The following is a 26,757-nucleotide window of genomic DNA, read 5'->3' as shown; positions in this document are numbered from 1 at the left end:
GATCGAAAATTTAATATATATGCTGATTTTAAATAAGATGTCTATTTTTCAAGATTTTAATCAAATTTTTTTTAAGGAAGGTCGACAAAAAAGGTACGGGAGGGGCCTGACGGCCTTCCAACCACTTTCCAGCATAATATATTTTTATGTCGTATTTTATTTAATTTCTTGGAGGGGGGGGGGACTGCAGTCATAGTTGACCACCCGCGTGTAACAACCACGTGGGCCAAAGTAGAAAATGTCCTGCTTCTAATTCCTAAAGTTTTTCTAACATTCACGGACGTATGACTTGCCTCTTGAGTAAAATATAAAGACATTATAGACCATAGAAATCGAATTCATATTGTTTTGTTGCTGGTTTGATTTTTATATATTTGGGAATCAATTAGCTTTTTTTTCAGACTGTCGTTTTAAAATATGTCCTATGAACCGATATTCCGCCCAGAAACAATTTTGGAAAGCTGCCAAGCAAAACTCAGCAAGTACCAGCAACGCTGTGGATCCAGAGCTGATGACAAGACTGCATGTAAGTTTTTTCTTTTTTCTATATTCCAAGTACTTGCTCTAATGTATAAAAAATAAATTTGTTTAACAATCATTTTTTTTTGCCTAAGACAAATAGGTAATTTAGCAGAATCTGTTTCAAATGCCCTGCGTATTAAATAATTCAATTTACTTCTGAAGCATTGTCTGGCATGTTTCTTTTTTCTAATCTCTTCAGAATGTTTTCTAATAAAAGCCAAAAAGGTTTCAACCAATCAACACTTGCATTAGCTTCTTACTAGAGTCGTGTACTATCGCATGTTTTTTTTTTACTAGAGTCGTGATGGGGAAGTTAAACTTTCGCTTAATGTGGAAGCTGAGCGCCTTAGTGGAGTGAAACAAAAACTTGTTCAAATTTTCTTTGCAAAAAACGAAAGCCATGTGTTTTATGCTTTAAGAAATGTTTTATCTTTTTTGGTTTTTAAAAGGAATAATTTTGGCTGAAAGGCCATATAAGAAAAGAAAAGTGGATTAATAAAAACTATTGAAATTTAATCTTGGTGACTTATTTAATCAACTGTGTGCACGTCAATTGATAAACATTGTCTGGGCTGTGCCTGAATATTGTTCCTAGAGAAGAAGGGGGACGATAAAAGGAATTTCTCCTTATTTGTTGTGTGTTTTGGTTTTGGCTTCTATGGAATAAAAGTAGGTCTCTATTCTGAGTGTATCTGTCATGTTTTATATTCATTAATGTTGAAAAGAAGTTCAATTTGAAATGTATTATTTAGTATCTGGAAGTCCTTGAAGATCTAACTTTCAGCTTCCTGGACTTCGTTACGTTTAGCATACATTCTGAAAAAAAAAAAAATAAAAATCCGCTGTGTTTCATAGAAACACAGAACGTTAACAAATTGAGAGGTAGTAGTCAATCCGGACTTGTCCCAGTTAAAGATAGGAATGGGGTGGCAATTAGCAATAAGGAAAAAGCTAAAGCGAGATGGGCCGAACATTTTGAGAACTTGCTTAACCAAGATAGAGTTGCAGGAAAAAATATAGAGGAAAATGAAAAAGTATGTGGTACTTTGGATGTGAAGGAAGATTTGTTTTGTGAGGAGGAATTAGCAACAGTGCTAAAAGGATTAAAGAATAATAAGGCTCCGGGTGCTGATAGGGTGGTAAATGAGTTTCTTAAATATGGTGACTCTAAGGTTAGAAATAAGCTATTGAAGATTATGAATATGATTTTTGAAAAAGGGGAAGTACCTAACGATTTTAGGAAAACCTTAATTAAGCCACTATATAAGAAAGGTGATAAAAGTGATTGTGGTAATTATCGAGGCATTAGTCTGGTCTCTGTAGGTAGCAAATTACTTAGTAATATGATACTTTTTAGACTGAGAGATGACGTAGACAAAGTTTTAAGAGAAGAGCAGTGCGGTTTTAGAAAAGGTAGAGGATGTGTCGACCAAATTTTCACTCTTAGGCTAATAATTGAGAAGTACCTGAGTTTTCAAACACCTTTGGTCCTCAGTTTTACAGATTATGAGCAAGCGTTCGATTCTGTTGATAGAGGAGCTTTAGTAAAGGTTTTATCCTTGTATGGTTTTAGACAAATACATTAAAGTGATTAGTGTTATGTACGAGAATAACACTGCTGCGGTTAAGGTAGGAAATGAGTTTAGCAGCTGGTTTTTTATTAAATCAGAGGGTTGTGTTCTATCCCCCTTTATATGGATTATTTTGATGGACTTTGTTTTAAGGAGCACAGGAAAGGCAATGGGAGACCACGGAATCAATTGGGGAGGAAAAAGTCTCCTGGTCTTGGATTATTCTGATGATTTAAGCATCCTAGATGAAAGTGTGAGCAAAATGAATGAAGTTTTAGAGGTTTTGCGAGTTCAGGGTGCTAGTATTGGTTTGAACATTAATGACAAGAAGACTAAATCACTAAGGCTATGAATAAATGAATATGAAAAGCTGACGTTGGGAAACGAAAAGATTGATAAGGTAGGCAGCTTCACGTAACATGGCAGTACTGTTAGTAAAGACGGTGGGAGCAGAGAAGGTGTTAAAAGCATAATAGCCAAGGCTCAGGGTGTTTTTTCACAGTTAAGAAAAGTCTGGAAGAATAGGAAGATAAATCTGCAAACCAAGATTAGAATATTAGAAGCTACAGTGATGACAGTGGTCAAATATGGCTCTGAAGCATGGACACTCCGAAAAGCGGATGAAGATTTGCTAGATTCGTCAGTCTTGTTTGGGAGTTCATACAGTAAACACCTCTGTTGGATATAATCTCGATATAATCTCATTATACAATAAGACCCAATTGTGATTCCCTACGGACTTATTATAGTCAACAGAATCAAGTCTGGATATAATCTCATTATACAGTAAGACTCAATTGTGATTCCCTATGGACTTAACATAATCAACATTTTTGAACTTGAATTATTTATAGTTAATTGACCAAACCTGTTTGATGCATTGCCTGTAGAAGTCAAGAGCTGATTTAATCGTGCTATATTTGGTTAGCGGGGGGTATTCACACACCCCCCTTGCCAGTAAGTCCCTTTTGATGCTATTTCGAATGAACTGCTAATCCTCCCGAAGCGGATTTATAATCGAGATTTATCATGGCTAATGTTACGCAAAAATTGTTCGACGAGTTCAGAAAAGTTTTGAGCGGAAAACTAGATTCTATTATTGCTACGCAGACAGAATTAAATAATAAGCTTGACGGAATTACTTCTGAGATCGCGTCGCTGAGAACGGAGGCTGCCGACCGAGATTTGAGGCTTAATAACTTTGAGAAAACTATCGACGAGTATGTCGACAAGTACCAGGCCCTGGAAAAACAGCTACTACTTATCGACGTGAAAGATCGCCGTCTGAACCTTATTGTGCATGGTTTACCGGCAGAAGAGCCTAACAAGAAAGTTGAAGATAGCGTCATTAAATTAGTTAGCGAAAAGCTGGGTGTAACTAGTGACATATCTATGACTAAGTGCTATCGGATTTCTTCACGGGCTGCAAACATTACAAATAGGCGCAGCAAGCAAAATAGCCGACACAAGGAGTCCCCCGTATTTATTTCACTAAGCTCGGAGAGTGATGTCCAGTCGATCATGAACAATGTTAAAAAGCTAAAAGGTAGTGGGATTATAATCTCTACAGACCTGCCCCCTGCTCTCAACATGATTCGAAACTCCCTACTCTCGAAAGCACAAGAAATGAAAGAGTCGAAACATATCGTTTCACCCTGAGTGCGTCATAAGGGTATTAACTTATGGCTAGAAGTGAAAAAAAGTGATTCTTCTGACTGGGAAAAGATTAATTAGTTTGTTTGTAGTGTATACGCGGACCATTATTTGTTTTATTTGTTTAATGAAATACGTCCGCGATCGAGAGATAAAACAAGTTCATTTTGTTGGTGTGTGTCATGATTGGGAAAATGACCACTAGTCAGTGTTGGTTTTTTTCTTTTCGTTGTTATTTTCTTTCTTGTTGTGTTTAGTGCTCAATGAGACTTTAACTTGTTAAGTCTGCCATGCCTGATTGTGCTTTATCGTCGCTATTCTTTTTTTCTTTTTTAACAAGGTCTAGAAAACAGTGTCGGGTTTTTGTTCGTGTGTTTTTTCAGTTTAAAATAAGATATTTAACAAGACGTACCGTACTCTTCCACATCAAGGTTTGGTTGATGATTTATTACCGCATCACTACAGACTCCCACCAGACGGTTTGGTAAGTCAAAATGATTATGATTAATTCTACTGGTGATGGGACATCGAGTAGGTTGAGAGATTTTGAGAGAGACCCATTAGATTTAATAAAAATTTCTGCAGATTGTGGTTTTTCGGATGATGAATATGATATTTCTATTAGATCCCTCCCTATTAACAAATATTTACTCCCTAATGAGATTAACAGACATGTTTCTCCTGGTAGTGTGAGGCTGGCGAGTTTAAACTGTTGCGGGTTGATGAGTAGTTTGGACCATTTATCTTCGTTCCTTCCATGCTACCGAGTTGATGTATTAGCTGTATGTGAGACTTTCTTAAATGAGTCAACTAGTCACCTAGCGAATATTAACGGTTACAATTTTATTTCTAAGACTAGGAATGACAGATCGAGAGGAGGCCTTGGTTTTTTTTATTCATAATGATATTACTTACAGGATTGTTTCGGATTTTGATTCTATGTATGATGAAATGTTGTTTGAATTTTTGGTTGTCGAGCTTGATTTTGGTAATGAAAAAGTGTTGTGTTGTTTGTTTTATAGACCGCCTAGCTCTTCGGTGCAACATTTTATAAGTAAGCTTGAAGTGTTTTCTTCGATCGCAATTGAGTGAAGTCAGAAGATTATGTACATTGGGGATTTTAATATTGATATAAGTAATGCTGGTCATGATCTTTCATCTACACAATATTCGCCTTCAGCTGTTGATTTTCTGACACTTTGTCTTTCGCTGGGGCTTCTCCCAGCTTGTCGTATTCCAACTCGAGTTGTAAGCTCGACAGCAACGGTAATCGACAATATTTTTCTGAATATGGAATTTGATTCGTGTCATGCTATTATCGATGACACGTCAGACCACTTTATGCTTTTGATGGAGATAAAAACTGGGCGACAAACGGCGACTCTGATCAAAACAACTAGAAGGCTTGATGCTACATCTGTTCAGCGGTTGAATGAACTGCTGCTTAAAATTGACCCCTCTCCATGCTTAGACTGCGAGGATGTAAATCAAGCTTCACAGTATTTTGTCAACGAATTTACCACAGCACTTAATGTGGCTTGTCCGATGTCTTCAACCCGTCTAAGACGTTACAACAGATCTAAAAAGTCTTGGGTTACACGAGGACTACTAAGGTCGATCCAATCAAAGAACAGGCTGTATAAAATATATCTATCGAATCCAGATGAAACAAATCAAGCCTTTTTTAAAGCTTACAGAAATTGCTTAACCAAAGCTCTCAGGTCTGCTAAACAGCTCTACTATTTGAAGGCATTCAATAGCGCGCATGGATCTCCTAAGAAGGTATGGACATTAATAAACGATTGTATCGGTAAAAAAAAGTTGAATTCTTTTCCGGACAAAATGATGCCCCCAGGTGGTGATACAGCTGTTAAAGGAAAACTTAACGTCGCCAACATGCTCAACACGCACTTCGCTAAAATAGGTGAAAAGACGTCGGAAAAGGCATCCCAAAAATCAACGCCAAATTCTGCTGATTTCAAAAGTTTTCTACCCTCTTCTACTGACCGATCCATATTCCTCACTCCAGTCTCGTCTGCTGAATTGATGCTTGTACTTCATCAACTCAAAAATGGACACTCAGAAGGAATCGACGGATCTTCTACGAACTTGCTTAAATAGATTATGCCTAGTATAGTAAATTTTCTTGTGCACATAATTAATCTTTGTTTCAAGAATGGTATCTTCCCTTCATGTATGAAGTCCGCCCGTGTCATTGCACTACACAAAGGGGGAGATATAACAGATCCGTCCAACTATAGGCCCATATCTATTCTATCTGCTTTCGGAAAAATTATTGAACGTTGTTTGTACGTGAGGATTGTAAATTTTCTTGACAAGAATAGTTTTTTCAGTAAGTCCCAATTCGGGTTTCGAAAATGACATTCTACAGAGCATGCTATTTTGGCAGCAACCCAGTTTATTCATGATGCCTTGGATAAGGGTGAAATTCCAGCTTCTATATTCGTGGATATACGGAAAGCGTTTGACACTATTTGTCACATGATTTTAAATGAAAAATTGTCTAATTGTGGTATACGTGGTCCGGCTAAATCGATAATATTGTCATATTTAAGCGATAGAGTCCAGTGTATTGATGGGGGCAAAGTTATATCAACGTCTTCGAACCAGTCAAATAAAGTTGGAGTGCCTCAAGGTTCAATTCTCGGCCCTCTGTTGTTTCTAATTTATGTTAATGATATTAGTAATTCAGTTGAGGACCTAGGGCTGACCGTTCTCTTCGCAGATGACACAGCTTGTAGTGTCTCTGGAATCGATGAAGATTGTGTCAAACATAATTTAAGTCTAGTATTCGATAGACTAGTAGCATGGTTTACGGCAAATAGGCTAGCTCTGAACACTTCAAAAACAAAGTTTATGGTATTTTCGCGTACGTCACGGGCACTTCCATGTCTGAAGTTGATTAAGTCATCTGTTTCAGGTATGGATATATCACGTGTTGAAATTATTCGTTACCTTGGTGTACTGGTTGACTCAAATTTGAGTTGGAAGCCGCATATAAATGGTATAAGTTTGAAGCTTGGAAGGAACGGGGGTATTATGCAACGTATGAAATTCATTTTGCCGCTCGAAGCTATGCGTTCTATTTATTTCGCTCTTGTTCATTCTTATCTAAATTACTGCCCACTTATTTACTTGAATACTTTCAGATCCCATTTAATTCCGCTTCAGAGGCAACAAAATAAGGCGCTTCGTATTTTAAAAAGTTATCTTTCTTCCCCAGCGTCTTTCCCCAGTAAGTCTTCTACAAAGAGTTTATATTGTTTATTGAATATTCTTCATGTTGAACTTGCAGTTACTTTTAACTCGATATTATTCAAGGTTAATCATAATCTCCTGTCACTGCCCAGTTATTTCTTTTCTTTTGATTTGTTCCCAGTTGCTCCGCCATCTTCTCATCTAGCTCGCAGCATACGCAAACTACGCCAGCCGTTGATAATTTCAGAGAGGTCCCGGTTTTCTCTACGAAATAGTGTGGTTGCCACGTGGAACCAATATGAATCTATTTTTGATTTTGATGTGTCGATCTGAATTTTAAAAAATAAAATAAAATCATTCCTTTTGGACATTTATTAGTCAAATAATATTTTCATTTTTTTTTTTTTTTTTTTTTTTTTTTTTTTCTCTTCTTATTTTTCGATCTCTCTCGGATCTTGATATCCTTCTTCTTGTCCCATTGCTGGTTGAGAGTTGTTTATGTATCGCCGGGTGGGTGTCTGCCGTGATGTGGTGAGTAATTAACCTTACATTTATTGATTTATTTATATTTTTTTGTGAAGTCTACCATTTTGAATGAAAATCCGTATATTTCTTTATTGTTTTTCTTTTTTTATCTGTGCAAAACGAGCTTGTCTCACTGCCAGATATCTGTATATATTTAGTGTCATTATGTAAGATTGAATAATAAATGAACCTGAACCTGAACCTGAGATGTTTTCCAGAGAAATTGCTTAAGGATTGTTCTGGGTACCCGGCTGACTGACTATATTTCAAACAATAGGCTATATGAAAAATGTGGTTCAATACTGCTCTCTAGGTCTATAATGAAAGAAAGGTTGAGGTGGTTAGGGCATGTTGTACGGATGAAGGATGACAGATTGCCAAAGATTGTTCTTTTCAGCCAACCATCTATGGCTATACGGAAAGCACGTCGCCCCCGTCTGGGGTGGGAGGACGTCATAAAGAAAGATTTAAAGGAAATTGGAATTTCGTGGGCGAATGTAAAAAGGGAGGCTTTGAATAGATTGGGATGGAGGAGGAGCGTGCGTAGCTGTGTTGTCCTCAGGCGGCTTGGTGCTGTGATGAGTTGTTAGTAGTAGTAGTAGTAGTTTCATAGAAATATTGCTATTGGTACTAAATTGTTTTGCTAAAGTGGAAGCCCGAACACTTCAGGGTTGACTCAAATAGTCATTGTCAAAATTATTGTCATAGTCACTGACAATTCCATTGACAATTCTATTTTCATTGACAAATACTATTATAAAAATACAAAAATTGACCTCCCCTGAATTACTGAGGAAGAAAAATGCCGTAATAAAATATAACAAAGTCCATTTGACTCTTTTTTGGACTCTGAAAAGTAATTCTAGCTTGTCTTTGTGTTTTGCTTTGATTCTGAATGCAGACAAGTATATTTTTGTGTAGCCCGGTGCTTTGTTTCCAGAGTCAACATGGTAGAATTTATAGAATTTACCTAGTAAAGAGTAGAGTGGCTCCCGCGTATTACTTTTTCCCCTGGCCAATTGTCTGGAAGAGGTGGTTGAAGAAACCTAGGTGGAGGGAAGGAGGGCTTTTTTGCTTTGAAATTGAAAGTCTTAGACTCATTTTTAAGGATTGTAAATGATTGGAGGGCAACGAAAATCCGCTCTTGCCAATTTTAATCCCTCCGGCACCACCCTCCCCCCTTTCCTACGTTATTCTTCAAAAATTTGCAAAAAATTGTTTTTCAGCATACTGGAAAGGTCCAAAAAACATGCCTCTGGAGGTGACACAACCTCTGTAGCCCCAGAGGCAAGGACAGGGGGGTGGGGAGATCGTATCATCTTCAGAGCTATATCCATTGGATCTTTCGGCTATTGAAAAGTAAGCATTTTTTTAAAGATTGCTTTTAATGAATAAATTTTTAAAAAATAAGTTTTTTCAACTGAATGTAAGGAGCAACATTAAAACTTAAAACGAACGGAACTTTTTACGCATATGAGGAGGTTGGCAACCTAGTCAATACCTCGCTCTTTACGCTAAAGTTCGAATTTTGTTCAAATCACAAATCCCTGAATCACAAAGGCCGTTTAATTAGAATAGATAGCTCTTTTGAAAGTACAAAAAAAACTTTAGCGTAAAGAGCGAGGTATTGACTAGGGGGCGGACCCTCATATACGTAAAAATTTCTGTTTGTTTTAAATTTTAATGTTGCTCCTTATTTTCCCTTGAAAAACTTGTTTTTTTTTTATTTCTGATCGTTTTTTTAAATAATGCTAGAAAATCCGGTTCATAGAAATATCCCTTCCCCCAAGGAAACATCCTCCATGGAAAGATCCTCCCACGTAACCCCCTCCTCCGATCCCCTCTCCCGGCCCCACCAGAAAAAATCCCTCCTGAAAACGTCTGTATACTTCCCAATAACCAATGCTATATGTAAACAATGGGCAAAGTTCATAACTTGCAGCCCTCTCCTGGGGACTGTGGGGGACTAAGTCATCCTCAAAGACATATTTATTTGATTTTCAGCTATGCTGAACGAAATAGCTATCTCAAAATTTTGATTGGGTTACTTCTGAAAAAAAAGAGCTTGGGAGGGGGCCAAGTTGCCCTCCAATTTTTTTGTCACTGAAAAAGGGAACTAGAACTTTTAATATCCGTTCGAACGAGCCCTCTCACAATATTCTAGGACTACTGGATCGATACGATCACTCCTGAATAAAAAAAAAAAAAACGCATCCGTGATCTTTCTTCTGGCAAAAAATACAAAACTCCACGTTTTTACGTATAGAAGCTTGAAACATCTACAGTAGGGTTTTCTGTTATGCTGAATCTGATGATTTGATTTTCACTAAGAATCTGTCACTTTTAGAAGGCGGTCCCCCTTTTTTCGAAAATAAGGCAAATTTTTTCAGGCTTATATTTGAAATCAGCACAAAAATCCCATTTTTTTATGTATCTACTGGTATCAAAATTCTGTTTTTTAGAGTTTCGGTTACTTTTGAGCCGGTTCGCTCCTTACTTACAGTTTGTTACCATGGACTGTTTGATAAATCTACTACGAAAAAAAAAAATTTAAATTCATATTTTTATTTATTAATTTACCTGAAATGCACACGCGAAAGCTTTTTTGCGATTTTGCTTGATTGAAATAGAGTTTCTGAAAAGATCTTATATGTTCTTTGTGCCATAAGATAAAAATGCGATAGAAGATGTTTTTGATAATGATGAATCCACTGGGTTCAAAGAAAGCGTGTTCAAGACTGATCGACTAATTCAACAGAAAATTGTAACCCAGCCCCTTCCTCAAAAATCCACCACCCCCTTGAACGAAGATTCTGGCTGCAGCCTTGCTTGTGTTTCTTATTTTTAAGACCCTCCTCTTTTGATGGCGTTCTTCGCCACTAAAACTCGTTAATTTAAAATTTTCAACCTTTTCTGGCAAAGTAATATTCAATTCTACCGCTTTTTCCGTTCATCACGAAATTAATAAATTAAATATAAAAAACTAGTTTGTTCAACTGAAAGTAAGGAGCAACATTAAAAATTAAAACGAACAGAAATTATTAGGCTACATATATGAGGGGGTTCTCCCCCTGGTCAATATATCCTTCTTCACCCTGAATCACAAAGGGCGTTTATTTAGAATAGATAGCTCTTTTGAAAGTTATAAAAAAAAACTTTAGCGTAGAGAGCGAGGTATTAACTAGGGGTTGAACCCCCTCATGTATTTAATAATTTCCGTTCGTTTTAAGTTTTTAATGTTGCTCCTCAGTTGAAAAACTTTTTTTTTAATTTAATTTCTCATCTTTTTTAAATGATGCTGGAAAATCCGGCACCCTCTACATAGAAATGTCTCCCCCCCCCATGAAAACATCCTCATGGTAAGATCCTCCCTTGTAACCCCTTCCTCCCCCATCCCCACCAGAAAAAATCCCTCCTGAAAACGTCTGTATGCTTCCCAATAACCAAAACTATATGTAAACAATGGGCAAAGTTCATAATTTGCAGCCATAACTTGCCGCCCTCCCCTGGGGACTGTGGGGGACTAAGTCATCCTCAAAGGTGTGTCCCAAGATAGACAAATGAAAATACGACATAGGCATCAGTGACAATCCCGTGCAAAAGCAGGCAACTCCAGAAGTAATTGCAAATGCTGCGGCTAAATTTGACAGCAAATTAACTGAGAGCCACCCCAGAGATGACTATAAGGAGCTCTTGCAGTTGGGTCTGGTATTTATTGGATCCTTATATGGCAATGATGTGGGTTGTAGAACTCCAGGAACCATTCACCACGCTAGGTGGATGGCAAAGGCTATTTACTGCTTTAAAATGTTCATTTTTCGCCGTCAATTTAAGGTGTCTAAAGAAGAAGAAAGTTCTGTGCGTGCCATATCTGTTTTTCTAGTTAAAATTTATTGTAAATCTTCGTTCAATGCTCCAAAAGCTCATCTTGCACCAAAGCAACATTTAGATGTTTTATATAGTCTGGTAGACTATAAAAAATGCGACAACGACATTGCACAAATATCCCTGGTCAAATTTTTGAACCATTATTGGTATTTGAATACAGAGTTGGTGGGATTATCTTCTTTCGATCCCTCCATTACAGACGACGAAAAGTTGTTAATGGCTAATAAATTGCACAGTAGCACCAATAACTTGCAGTCCTTCCCCCGGGGACTGTGGGGGATTAAGTCATCCTCAAAGACAAAAGTTGTTAGATTTTTGAATATGCTGAACAAAATGACTATCTCAAAATTTTGATCGGGTGAGTGGGAAAAAAATGAACGTGGGTGGGGACCTAGTTGCCCTCCATTTTTTGTTCACTGAAAAAGGACACTAGGACTTTCCGTTCGAATAAGCCCTCTCGCGATATTCTAGGACCACAAAAAAAAACACATCTGTAATATGACTTATAGCAAAAATACAAAATTCAGCATTTTCATACAGTTCGTGGTAACGAACTGTAAATAAGCAGCGACCCGGCTCAATAGTAAGTGAAACTCTAAAAAACAGAATTTTGATACAAATAGATACATCAAAAGAATCTGATTTTTATGCTGATTTGAAATGTATAAGTTTCATCAAGTTTAGTCCTACCTATCAAAAGTTACGCGCCTGATAAAATTTGCCTGATTTTCGAAAAAAGGGGAAACACCCCCTAAAAGTCATAGAATCTTCATGAAAATCACACCATCAGATTCAGCGTATCAGAGAACCTTTCTGTAGAGGTTTCAAGTTCCTATCTGCAAAAATATAGAAATTTGTATTTTTTGCCAGAAGAAAGATCACAGATGAGTGTTTATTTGTTTTGTTTTTGTTTTTTTTTCCCCCAGGGGTAATCTTATCAAACCAGTGGTCCTAGAATATTGCAGGAGGGCTCATTCAAATGGAAATTAAAAGTTCTAGTGCCCTTTTTAAGTGACAAAAAATAGAGGGCAACTAGGCCCCCTCCCACGCTTATTTTTCCCAAAGTCACCCGATCAAAATTTTTAGATTGCCATTTTGTTCAGTATGGTCGAAAATATGTTAACTATATCTTTGAGGATGACTGAATCATCCTCCCCGGGGGAAGGGCTGCAAGTTATGAACTTAGCCCAATGTTTACGTATAGTATTGGTTATTGGGAAGAATACAGACGGTTTCAGGGGGGAATTTTGGCTGTTTTTTTTGGGGGGGGGGGGCTGGGTCAGGGGTTACGTGGGGAAATCTTTACATGGAGGAAGTTTTCATGGGGGCGCTGAATTTTCCAGCATTATTTCAAAAAACAATCAGAAATTAGATAAAAAAAAAGTTTTTCAACTGAAAGTAAGGAGCAACATTAAAACTTAAAATGAACAGAAAACATTACATATATGACTGGGTTCGCCCCCTTGTCAATGCCGCGTCTTTACGCTAAAGTTTTTATAGTACTTTCATAAGAGCTATTTATTCTAATTAATGGTCTTTGTGATTAAGGGGGTTATTTTAAAGAATTGGAACAAAATTCGAACTTTAGCGTAAAGACTGAGGTATTGACTAGGGGGCGAACCCCCTAATATACATATTGAAAATATATGAATATAGAAGTTCGTTACGTAAGTTAATTCGTAAGTTACGTATATTTACTACTAACAGAAAACGTTCGTAAATAGAATTAAAGAGCTTTAGAGAAAGACATTTAGCCAAAAAAAGTAAAATTAATATGCAAATTTCGTTTTAATTATTCATGTACGGTGAGCCAAAATCAAACTTGCATTAATTCAAAATGTTCAGAAATCAAATGAAAAAAAAAACAATTTTTTTTCAACTGAAAGCAAGGAGCAGCATTAAAATTTAAAACGAACAGAAATTATTCTGTATATGAAAGGGGCTGTCTCCTCTTCAACGTCTCGCTCTTTACGCTAAAGTTTAACTCTTTCTCACAAATCTGTTTTTCAAAATAATAAAAAACTTTAGCGTAAAGAGCGAAGCGCTGAGGAAGGGACAGCCTCTTTCATATACGGAATAATTTCTATTCGTTTTAAGTTTTAATGCTGCTCCTTACTTTCAGTTGAAAAAAACTTGTTTTTTTAATTTAATTCCAGATAGGAGCTTGAATCCTCTTCAGTAGGGTTCTCTGATACGTTGAATCTGATTGGATTATTTTCATTAAGATTCTATTACTTTGAGGGGGATGTTCCCCCCTCCTTTTTTTGAAAGTAAGGTAATTTTTTTCAGGCTCGTAACTTTTGATGAGTAGGACTAAACTTGATGAAATTTGCATATTTGAAATCAGCATATAAATCCCACTCTTTTGATATATCTATTGATATCAAATTACATTTATTTCTCTGATCACAAAACATGCAAAATATGTTGCTACTAATATTACTAGGCTACTGCTACTAATAGACTTCCTTGCCAAACAGCGTCTGTTCCTGAATTGTGGTCGATTGTCCTGTGATATGTAAAGTGGAAAAAAAGTTTTATTCCTGCTAGTACAATGTTATAATTCTGAAGTATGGGCGTAATTGTGTCATTTAGTATTATAACTTTTGTGAATTTAATTTTGAATTGACTAAATAGATTAGTTTTTTTTTCTTTTAAAGGATCTGGTTTTATTTGGATTAAAAACTCATCATAACCGCGTAAGGATTACACAACTGAGCACGCTTCTCCTCCGCCCCACTCTGTTCCAACCGCCACTTCTTACTACTACTGTGACTACTACTACAACTAAGACTTAAGAGTATGAGGGTGAAAATTTCAAGGAATGTTGAGGGGGAAGTTGAAAAGAATCAAACACCTTGTGGCATTTAGGTTGTCAAAAGAGCATATCAGTAATATCTTAGAAACTGCTGCTACTACTACTATTGCTGCTGCTACTACTACTACTACTACTACTATTACTACTGCTACTCCTACCGAAGCTAGGATTACTACTACGGGTTCTACCACTCTTACTATTGGTACTACTATTACTACTGCTTCTACCACTGCTGCTACTAACGCTAAGGATGTTAAGGCAAACTTTTATGGAATATTGAAACAGGGTAGAACAAAACACTCTTTGCGCATACAGGTTTTCAGAAGGACGGATAAGCAATGCCCCAGGAACTGTTTACGGTTTTAAGTTGACACTTTCGGCATGTATTGGGGGGGAGGGGGTGTTAAAAAAAGGTGTTAGGTGCGTACTGCTACTAATGCCACTTCTACTACAACTGTAGCTACTGCTGAAGCTAAGGGTATTAAGGTGAAGCTTTCTGGAAATGTTTTGGGGAATGTTGAACTAAATCAAGCACAATAAGCGTGTAGATTGTCAAAAGGATATACCAGCAATACCTCAGATTATTAAGTTGAAACTTTAAGGGTATGTTGAGCCGGATTTTTAACTAACCATAAGGCTCTGTGTGCATATTACTAATACTGCGATTACTGTAACTAGTGATGCTAATGATATAATGCAGAAAATTTCAGAGAATGTTTAGGGAGAGTTGTAACTAAAAATCAAAACAGACTTTAAGCATGTTTTCAAAAAAGTAATATCCTAGGAAAGGTTTAGGGTATTAAGTAAATAATTTCTAAGTCTACACGGGCTAAGTATTTCTTCTGCTTGAGTTTGTTCTCATCTTGTAGAGAATTAAGTTAAAACTTTCAGGGCACCTTGAGGGAATGTTAAACTATCCAAAAGACACTATGCGCATGTTATCACTAATAGTTCTGTTATTACTGCTACGGCTCCTACTTCTACAAATCATGTTCTGGTCTTTAGAAGGCACGTTGAGCATCAGTCCTACTTCTCTTAGTTTATGCTCGTTTCGAGTTCGGGTCGGTCATTTGTTGTAATTTCTGTTAGTTTTGGGTTTCATTTATTTATTGATGGGGATTTGTAGTAGTTTTACGATTGGAAAATTATTTGGCCTTTTTTCTGCTCTAATTTTGTAGCTCTTTACTTTTCTTTGAAAAACTTATTTTGTGGAAGAAGCTTTTTAAAATTAGTACCTTTTATAAACTAAATATTACTCTCATATTACAATTTCTCATATTCAAATGTCAAAGTGAAATAATAACTTTTCTAATGCAGTTCCCCCGCTCTTGAAAGCCCCAAAGTAGATAAGTTCAAAATCTCGTAATATTGAAAATGTAAAAAAAAAACAAACAACAAATCACAGAATTAGTTGTACTGTATATGGTGTAGCAAGTATGAGCGTGTTTATTTCCCCTTGTCCTCCTAATACCAATAGGTCAGACTTTACTGGAGGTTTCAACTTCTGTGTTAAACAAGATAGTCTATGTATACTTTCCAAGTATTTTTTTCATTAAAATCTAAGGGTGCTAAGATCTTTGATAAAAGGTGCGAGCGAGGAGCATTACTGCTTAGGGGTGCCAATTCACGAAATTTCAGTGGGAGAGAGCAAATTTGTAGTTTAAAGTCCAGAGGGGATTTTGGTTTTGTTTTTATTTTATGTTCATTAATGTTCACCAAATAAAAGGTATTTTTAAATCAAAATACAAAAAAGGAGATATTTTCTAAATCTAGGGAGGGGGCAACTAAGTTCCCGGCCCTTCTCTGATTGGTACCCTTGTTACTGCTTCTGAAACTAGAAAGTTTAATGTGTAGTCTTTTGATAATTTCAAAGCATTTGGCTATCTCAGAATTTTTACTCGACAGCTTTGCGGCCTTGCTTGCACCAAATTCGTTATTTTCGTCGCAGATGAGTAGAAAACGTGTGAGGATTGAAGGGAAAATTAACCCCTCCCCCATAACTCAAATCTCAAAGTCTAAATTACTTTTTTATGCTCGCCAATGGCGAGTTGAACTGGTCGTTTGAACTGGGGCTTGGACAACTCGGGTATTCCCCTTATCCTCTTCACACTTAAAGATTAGATATATGTTGCTTAGATTTAGTTGATTAGATTTAGTTCTAACTATAAAATATAAAGCATAGAACAACCAGGGCCTTAAGTTTCGTGAGGCCATTTTCTATGATTTGTGGATGATTTAAAATTATGAAAACATGTGCTAATAATGGAGCGTCACTCTGCTAGAACCTTTTTTGGAATCATTACCAATCTTTTCGTTGTTTTCACCCCCCCCACCTGTCTCTGAAAGACCTTGATTTCTGTGCAATTAAGCTGCAGTAGGGGATGATTCGTAGATCTCTTTGAAAGTATTTTCAGGGCCCAAGAGCTCTGGAATCTAGATTGAAGTTCTATTATTTAGGACAAAGAATCCCAAAGTCTTTGTTTTTACCCAGTGTTTCAGATACTCCCAAGGACCACGAAGCACGCCTAATAAGCCCTCTTAGGACTCGAAAATAATGTTAATCTGTTGCTTAAGTAGGTTCATTGTATGTCGATTTCAGGATGGAAACTCTTTACTTTACCTCGGTCTGAGTTGTATTTTCTCAGAGGCCACTAATCAATACATATGGTGTGTATGAAACCATTGTCCATCTGTAATATAGACTTGGATTTATCGAGTATGTGAGACCTCCCCCCTCCCCATATGTTACTTAATTTGTTATTCCGCTTATAAAACGATTGTTGTTATTTAGAGTAACATTGGTGCTTTTCATTTTTTCGGGGGGGGGGACTAAAAAATTGGTAAGTTGTAGTGATGAATAGTGTAGTGTTTATTATCCTCTTTTATCCTGTTTTATTCATTTAGTTCTTCTATCAACCATTCTGGATTTTATTCTCTATTGTTTATTCTTTATTATGTCTATTAGCTATTTGATCCATGTCCTATTCCTCATTATCTGTCCTTTTAGCACGCAGCTGAAGTTGAACGAAAGCAAAACGAGACGGAGAATAAAAAGGTTTATGGTTCAGAAGTATATTATGGAAACGCTGTTCAGGTACGCCTATTTGAATTATCTAAAAGTGTTAGTTGGATATAAACTATCAAAGCCTTATGCTAACTAGAATACTCAAGTGTTTGCCATCAATGAGGATTGGTCAAATAAAGATATTTGGCGCTTGTAGTATCCTTTCATTTTTGGAACGTGTGAGTCGAGAACGATTAGAGATGTTGGTAAACTTACATAACGAAACTTAAGACGATCTTTTACAAGGGTCGCGTCATAGCGGGTAAGATCCCACGCCCTGTTAAGCTTCCCGTCCCTACCTTCAGCACTGCTATTTGGGAGGGGGTAGCCTTGATCTTTTGGCCCTTCCCCTCAAGGTTTCGAAAAATTTGTTTTGTTTTTGTATTTTCATCTAAAAATCACTTTGTTTTTGGCATTTTCTTTGAACGAATACAATAAAAATCGTAGTCGGCACTTCCCTCCTTAGATTGGGAATTTTTTTTTGTCCCTGTCCTCAAGATTTCCGTGAATTGACGTCACTTAGATAATGAATATCGGTAGACTTGGGTGATGAAATTTTAGACGAGTTAGATTTCTCGTCGGGTATTTTGTTCTTGGGTGAGATTTTTCGTCGGTTAAATTCTAGATTTATTGCCTGAAAATATACCAGATAATATAGAAAAATCATTGCGATTCACAAGTAGGTCAACACCACCCTGCACCTGGCAATTGTGGGTTCCCCCCGGAAACTTAGAATAATAGAAAGGAAATATCAGGAAACCTTTCCTCCTGGCATTGAAGAAGAAGCACATGAAGGTCGTGGTGGTGTTGGGCGATATTTCGATATATTATTACCGACATTTTACATTCGATGTTTGATATATCGATATTTCCAATGCATTTTTGAGTGCGATGGACTCTTGGTCTTTTCGAAGTTCAAAAATGAAAATGAAAATTTAAAAGTTTTTTTTTATCATTTTGTTCAAACTTGAATAATATAGAATGAAACAATAAACACCAAACTTATTTTTTTGTAACGAAAGTAAGTGAAAAAAAGTCATGCATATCTAATCTTTTTTAGTTCAAATCAGAACTAGAATGTATCTTTTATTATAATTCAAAATAACGTTGCTGCGAATTTTACCAACGAAAACTGGGACGATTTAATTTTGTGTTGAGAGACAAATCGTCCAAATAGCAGTCTGGAGGACTGCTATTCTGACCAAAAGCTTAATGAATAACTCCAATTGAACATTAGGATTATTCCAGATCAAAAGATTTGAGATGTACAGAAATGGGGCTTTATATTTGTTTCTTCAATCACCTTGAAAAGGACATTTATAAGTTTCTTGGCCAGGTAACTTATGAGCCCTATGTGTAAAACAATTTTGAAAATAATTTTGTCTGAACTTGTTTGTAACATCCCCCAAAAGTTTGTCTCTGAACGGTTTGTAAATTACAGGGCATGCGGACAGGGCCAAGTAGACCTGAATGAAACCGAAGCTATTTTGAAGATTGTCTCTGTCTATATGTAGCACCTAAAACAGGGCCATTAAAATTTCGTTTCCTCTAGATTTACATGAATTTACAGGCTATGTATAGAAATCTAACAAGGGGACCTTAATAAGGATTATAACATTGCCTAAAAATAACGAAGACAAAAGCTTTATGAAAGAATTGCTGTTTTATCGATTCGTAATGCCCAAAATAGACTCGCATTTGTTTTGTCCCCAATCGGCTCGAATAATTTTTTTTGAAAGAAAGAGGTTTTTTTCGATTTCTAAAAGCCTAAAATGGACCAAACATTATTAGTTTTTTTTTACATCGGTGTGGAACTTTCAGGGCAAGTAGATAAAACAAATGAGAACTCAATGAGAACAACTAATCTTGTTTCTCAAAGAATATGACTAAACTTGGTTTAAAAATTATTTCTATTCCATTGTTTTCCCAGCTAACAGTTGTATCACAAGTTTCTGGTGTAAACCGAGTCAACTTTTACAAAATTGATCGACGAGATCCTGCTGTTCTTTCCCGAATCGCATCAGGCTCTTGAAGATCTGCTCCCTGAATTTAGAACACCGTTTAAACGTAATATACAATAAAAAACGGTACTTACATAACAAAGCCATCGCAGGTACAGTGTTCTTTTTAATAGTCCATCAAAAGTGATTGGAGGGCAACTAACCCCCTCCCACGCCCACCATTTCCCTAAACACATTCAATAAAATTTTTGAGATGGCCATTTTGTTCAACGTAATTGAAAGGTTCGGAAAGTATGTCTTTGAGGATGACAGCCCTCAGGGCAAGAGTTATAAATTATGCCCTGGGGGCCTGTAAGGTATATATAGAAAGGGTGATCGTAAAAATTCCGGAATGGGCCCATTTGATTGGAAATCAGATGTTCTCATTTCCTTTTTAAGATTCAGAGTGGTCAGAGGGAGATACCCACCCCCCCCCAAACCTCGTATTTATCCGAAATTCATCTGGTAGAAATTTTGAGATGGCCATTTGTTGTCGTAGACACTTTTAAAACAGCTCATTCGATTGGAAATTGAAAAGGCTAGTGCTCTTTTTAATAGTCGAATTTTTACGACACTAGTATAAATGAGACTAGCCTTACGAAGAAGTGGGAAGTTACTTATATTCAAAATAACTATATGATCTTTTTGATCGCATTTTACACATGCGACACCATGATATACCCCCCTCCCACGCCAACTATTTCGTCAATCATATCTCATTAAAAATTTTAAGATAATTGTTCAACGTAGTTGAAAAGTCCAGAAATTATGTCTTTGAGGATGAAACCCCCCTACAGCCCTCTGGGCAAGGGTTGTAAGTTATGCTCCGAAGGCATATAAGGTATATATAGAAAGGGTGATCGTAAAAACTTTGGAGGGGACTCATTGGATTGGTAATCAGAATTTCTAATGCCCTTTTTAAGATTCAGGGTGGTAGGATGGTGAATATCCCCCCCCCCGCCATACACCTCATGTTTTCCCTAAATGCATCTGATAGAAACTTTTAGATGGCCATTTGTTGTCTTAGAAACTTTGAAAAGAGCTCATTCGATTGGAAATTGAAAAGTCTAGTGCCCTTTTTAATAGTAGAAAGTGTTTGGAGGGCAATAGCCCCCTCTTACGCCCACCATTTTCCCAAGCACATCCAATCAAAATTTGAAGATCGCCATTTTTTTCAACGTAGTTGAAAGTTCTGGAAATTATGTCTTTGAGGATGACAACCTCCTAGAGCCCTTAGGGTAACGGTCCTTTTTAATAGCAGAAATTACAATGAATAGGGCTGATAACCCCAATGCCTTCTGAAGACCAAAACACAATTTGTGCTTTACTGCAAAAAATGCGTTTGAAATATTCTCAACTATCGTACTTTCGTGAATGAAAAATTGTAAAAACCTTAACGAAGAATTGTCAGCATATGAGAATTTAACTGATAATCCACGGTCATTTGTTTTTTTTTTCAGTAAATCGCTAATTGTGTAGTTTTTCTCAGAGGAAAACCCATTGCCTTTACAGGTTTCAGCGCTTTAATTTCCTTACCCAGGCAAATGTGTGTGCCTGCCATAGAACCGTATGACATACCCCTATATAGTGTCACTTGTGGAATATCTATAAACAAAACAATACCCAAAAATATAAAAATATACCCAAAAATTTTCAAAGTTTCTTTCACCATCGCTCACCTAGAACTGATTCAAAGTAAAAACTTCCCAACTCTGAAAGAATTAAATAAAAAAAACAAGTTTTTTTTTTACCTGAAAGTAAGGAACGACGTTAAAACTTAAAACGAACAGAAATTATTCCGTATATGAAAGGGGCTGTCCCCTCCTCGACGCCTCACTCTTTATGCTAAAGTTTTTTATTGTTTAAAAAAAATAGAGTTGTGAGGAAGTCAAACTTTAGCGTAAAGAGCGAGGCGTTGAGGAGGGGACAGCCCCTTTCATATACGGAATAATTTCCGTTCGTTTTAAGTTTTAACGTCGTTCCTTACTTTCAGGTAAAAAAATTTGTTTTTTTATTTGATTTTTGAACGTTTTTGAATTAATGCAGGTTTTAATTTTGGCTCACCGTACATAAATAATTAAAACAAAATTTGCATATTAATTTTACTTTTATTTGGTTAAATGGCTTTCTTGAAACTTGTTTAATTTTATTTACGAACCTTTTTATTAGTAATAAATATACGTAACTTACGAATTAACTTACGTAACGAACTTCTATATTCATATATTTTTAATACGTATATTAGGGGGCTCGCCTACTAGTCAATACCTCGCTATTTAAGCTGAAGTTCAAATTTTGTTCCAATTCTTTAAAAACGACTCCTTAACCACAAAGGCCGTTATTTAGAATAAATAGCTCTTATGAAAGTACTAAAAAATCTTTGGCTTAAAGAGCGAGGTACTAGCTAGGGGGTGAACCCAATCATACACGTAATATTTTGTGTTCGTTTTAATTTTTGATGTTACTCCTTATTTTCAGTTGGAAAACTTTTTATATTTAATTTCTGATCTTTTTTTTAAATAATGCTGGGAAATCAGGCGCCCCCTTCATAGCAATGTCCCTTCCCCCATGAAAACTTCCTTCATGGAAAGATCCTCCCACATAACCCCAACCCACCCACCCCCTACTACCAGAAAAAATCCCCCCTGAAAACGTCTGTATGCTTCCTAATAACCAATACTATATGTTAACATTGGGCAAAGTTAATAACTTTCAGCCCTCCCTCCGGGGACTTAGGGGGATTAAGTCATCTTTAAGGACATATTTATCATATTTTCAACCATGCTGAACAAAATGACTATCTCAAAATTTTGATCAGGTGACTTTGGGAAGAAATGAGTATGGGAGGGGGTCTAGTTGCCCTCCCTTTTTTGGTCACTTAAAAAGGGCACTAGAAATTTTAATTTCCGATCCAATGTGTACTCCCACGATATTCTAGGACCACTGGGTCGATGCGATCACCCCTGGGGAAAAAAAAACAAATAAACACGCATCCGTGATCTTTCTTCTGGCAAAAAAAAATGCAAAATTCCACATTTTTTGTAGAGGATTTTAGATGATTTTAGAGGATGTTAGAGGATTTTAGATGATTAGAAAGACGGAATTTAGCCCCCATTTTCATTATACTGTGCTGATCCATTTGTTTTATTATTGTTAAATCACCTGTTATAATATGTTCGTAAGTTGGATTTACAAATGATAGAAATTACTCACACTTACACATTGATTTCCAATTATTATCCATGTCAAAATTCTTAAGTATTAAATTATAATTAAAAATAATTTGTTCTATCGTTTTCAGAACTTATATGTTATAATCGGATTATTCTTATAATTTGAATTACTAGGAAGGGCCTGTTTTACATCACGCTGGTTTACAATTCCAGGTAAATTTATATCCTCTATTTGTTACTTCTAAAATTTATAGATAAATATAATCTTTTCTCCTTATTGACAGTCTTGTTAGACTTTTAATCCTTTGAAATATATTTAGTTCTAGCTAAAATCCATACCGCATCATAAAAAAGTTCTAGTGCCCGTTTTAAGTGACCAAAAAATTGGAAAGCAACCAAGCCCCCTCCCATGCTCATTTCCCCCAAAGTTACCAAATCAAAGCTTTGAGATAGCCATTTCATTCAACATAGTCGAAAAATCTTACAACTATGTCTTTGAGGACGACTTAATCCCTCCTTTGAGGACGACTTAAACCCCACAGTCCTCGGGGGATGGGCTGCAAGTTATGAACTTTGCCAATTGTTTACAAATAGTATTGGTTATTGAGAAGTATACAGACGTTTTCAGGGGGATTTTTTTTCTGGGGAGGGGGCGGTCGGGAGGAGACGGTTACGTGGGAGGAATTTTTCATGGGGAAGAAAAATTCCATGAAAATGGATTTCCCAGAATTATTTAAAAGACAATCAGAAATTAAATTAAAAAAAAATAAGCTTTTTCAACTGAAAGTAAAGAGCAACATTAAAACTAAAAAAGGACAGAAATTATTATGTATATGAGGGGTTTCCCCCTCGTCAATACCTTGATCTTTATTCTAAAGTATTTTTAGTAATTTCAAAAGAGCTATTTATTCTAATTAAACGGCTTTTGTGATTCAGGGGACATTCTTAAAGAATTGGAACAAAATTTTAACTTCAGCGTAAAGAGCGAGGTGTTGACGAAGGGTGAACCCCCCCCCCCCCATACTACGTATCTGAGGGAGTTCGTCCACCTCGTCAATACCCCGCTCTTTACGCTAAAGTTCGAATTTCGAAAAATAATGGCCGATATCAACAATAATATTTTTGTGTTATATTTCAGCCAATCTTAGCATTTAATGTTATCTTAAGCAGTTCCATAACTATGATTTTATGTGATTAAATAAAAAAAAACAAGTTTTTTTTTAACTGATAGTAAGGAGCTACATTAAAACTTAAAACGAACAGAAATTATTCTCTATATGAAAGGGACTGTCCCCTTCTCAACGCCCCGCTCTTTACGCTAAAGTTTTAATGTCACTCCTTTCTTTTAGTTTGAAAAAACTTGTTTTTTTAAATTTAATATTTAGAAAGCAGGGGGGTTAAACCTGGCTTTGAAAAACCTGTCTTGTGGAAAAAGTGTTTTATATTAATATATATATATATATATATATATATATATATATATATATATATATATATATATATATATATATATATATATATATATATATATATATATATATATATATATATACAAATATATATGTGACATTATGTGATAGTCTAAATAGAGGAGGGAGGTCAGAGGTGTCCTCTCTCCTTAGAGGAGGGAGGACAGAGGAAGAGGGAGGAGAGGAGAAGGACACATGCACTTTTAAAACAATGTTTTCACTAAATGCTTTAAGTTACTTGTTTTCCGGGTTTCTGGGACCATTGTTAATTTATGTGTCTACTGCTCACCAAGAACCTCTCCCAGGCCACTCAGCGTGTCCCCCGGTGGCATGGATAGGGGAACACCCTACAGGTATTTAGGCTTAGATAATTTTGGAGACCACACTGCCTTTTTATGACGATAAATAAAAGTTCAAATAGGGATAAAATCCTTTTAATATACAGTGATGATGGTAACAGTGACAGAAATTCACAAAAATACCAGATATTTCGGTCACATATACAGTGAACGTCATCAGTAGTAAAACTAAACTAAAACAATTTAAAATAATAGTTTATATGCAAAATCCAATAAAACTACACATTGTTTAATTCTCTAATTCTTTTCAAAGCAAAGGCGGAATTTAGCCTCATTGACCTCTTTAGCCTCTTTGAGAAGTTTATTAAATAATGAAAAAACATACAAGAAGCTATCGTATAATCCAACAGACTCTTACAAATAAGTTTAAGAACGAATTAGGGTGTTTAAAGGATGAAGGAAAAATTACACCTCAACTTTATTGCAAATGCCTGCCACGCAGTTCCTTGTGCCTTAAATTATATGGACTTCCCAAAATTCATAATGCTAACCTACTATTACGACCAATTGTGTCAAGTACAAGGTCACCAACAAGTGTTTTGAGCAATTGGTTAGTGTCAATCTGTAAACCACTTTTCTCTGCACAAATTTCGTACATTAACAATTCTTCGAATTGAAAAAAGTTGAAATTTCTTCAAGTTCTTTGCTTTCAAGCTTCGATATTGTATCAATGTACACAAATATTGATGTAGAACCAGCCAAAACTCTTCTAAAAAGGAAGCTCTTAAGAAATTTGGACTTGATTAGTGGCAAAACAGATTTGGAAGTTTCTGTAATTATGTATTTAGTAAGGTTGTACAATAAGTTCTCTTATTTTTTTTCAATTCAGAGGGGAGTTTTTCGAACATGTAAGTGGTTTACCTATGGGGACACCCTTATCTCCTTTCTTAGCTAATATTTTTGTGGAGAATATTGAAACAATTGCGTTATATTCATATTTTTTAAAACATATTTTTTTTGAGGCCGGTATATGGATGGCATAATTTCAATATGGGATTATGGGGAGGAGGAATTAAAAGGATTTTTGGAACATATTAATTGTTTGACGGGGGATTTAAAGTTTACTGCTGAATTAGAAGAAGATGGTAAACTTTCTTTTCTTGTTCTTCTTCTTTTAAAAAATGAAAATAGTCTGGATTTTAAAATTCACAGAAAACCGACAAATAACAATTGATTTTTGTCTTATAGTTCCGGTCACGCTGGCCAAGTAAAAATTGATTTGATCAATTCTTTAACTGACCGGATACTTAGTATTTGCTCTCCAAAATTTTTTGAGGAGGAGTTGTCTTTTCTAAGGAAAAAACTAATAGGCAACATGTATCCAGAGTGGCTAATTAACCAGTTTTTTTCAAAAAGAAGAAAAAGGTTTCTAGATATTTCTAAGGAAGCCTTGGAAACAATTTGGGAGAAGGATGTTTTTTGTTCCTTACCATATGTACCCGGGCTAAGTGAAAAACTTAAAAGAATTTTACAGAGTAATGGTCTAAGGGTAGCTTTAAAGAGTAATGATACTTTGGGTAGTTTTTTTTTAAGTTTTGGGAAGGATCTAACTCCATTGGGGCAACAAATTTGGGTCTATCAGATCCTATGTCCTTGTGGAAGCTGATATGTGGGATGTACTTACCAAAATTTGGAAATGAGATTGTTACTGCATTTACAGCAAGAAGATTCTATTTCTTCGGCTTTAAAGCAAGATTCTAAGTCTGAAGATTTTACTTTTGCCCTGTCTCTTTGATCTCTATGGATTTTCGTGGAACTCTTGAAATAAAGAAAATCTTATTCAAGAACGTTGCTTTGAATCGTGGCACTGGCGAATTTGGGCTAAATTCTGTCTACGATAATTTATTAAAATCTGATACAGTAAAGTTCAATTCACCCAATGTAGTTGACCTTTGTCCAAATGTTATATCATTGAATGCTAATCAACCGAATCCAAGAAGGTCAAAGAGGCTAGCTTCCGCCTTTGCTTTGAAAAAAATTATAGAAATAAACAATATGTAGTTTTATTTGATTTTGTATGTAAACTATTGTTTAAATTGTTTCAGTTTTGTTTTACTACCGATGATGGTCACTGCATATGTGACCGAAATACCTGGTATTTTTGTGAATTTCTGTCACTGTTATCATCATCACTGCCTATTCAAAGGATTTTATCCCTATTTGAACTTTTATAGATATGTAGGCTATCTCCAAAGGAGGCACGGAACAAGGGGGGACCTTGTCCTTTGGGGCTCATGCTAAAGCTGGAGCACCCTCACCCGGGGCCATAAATACAGGTGGACGAGGAAGAAGGCCCCTCAAATGTACGCTCAAAGGGTGTGTGCACACATCTCGTGAGTTACAAACCTTCTCCCAGTAATGGGTTAAATTGCATGGTGATGCAGAACTCCATCGTGGGAGGATCTTCTATAGGAGGAAAACTGCGGCAGGGTGTAAGACCCATATCTATGGACAACGGTCTCTGTAAAGGGCTGCCTCGACCCTTTCAGGGTACTT

At 36.1% G+C, this 26,757-nt stretch overlaps 1 protein-coding gene across 1 annotated transcript in view; it reads left to right on the top strand.

Annotated features, from left to right (window-relative positions):
* The window catches only part of Itpr (Inositol 1,4,5,-trisphosphate receptor), a 244,336-nt gene that overhangs the window by 38,212 nt on the left and 179,367 nt on the right, over positions 1-26,757 (top strand). Inside the window, exons 3-4 of the mRNA XM_089091077.1 lie at positions 402-526; positions 17,204-17,290. Coding sequence (XP_088947203.1) covers positions 402-526; positions 17,204-17,290 — 212 coding nt within the window. The remainder of the gene's footprint in view (positions 1-401; positions 527-17,203; positions 17,291-26,757) is intronic.

The sequence above is a fragment of the Artemia sp. Qi Xiang Cuo genome, chromosome 6 (assembly GCF_049724085.1).
Source record: "Artemia sp. Qi Xiang Cuo chromosome 6, ASM4972408v1, whole genome shotgun sequence".
NCBI lineage: Eukaryota > Metazoa > Arthropoda > Branchiopoda > Anostraca > Artemiidae > Artemia > Artemia sp. Qi Xiang Cuo.
The sequence above is the reverse complement of the archived record's forward strand: the minus strand, read 5'-3'. Positions and strand labels throughout refer to the sequence as shown.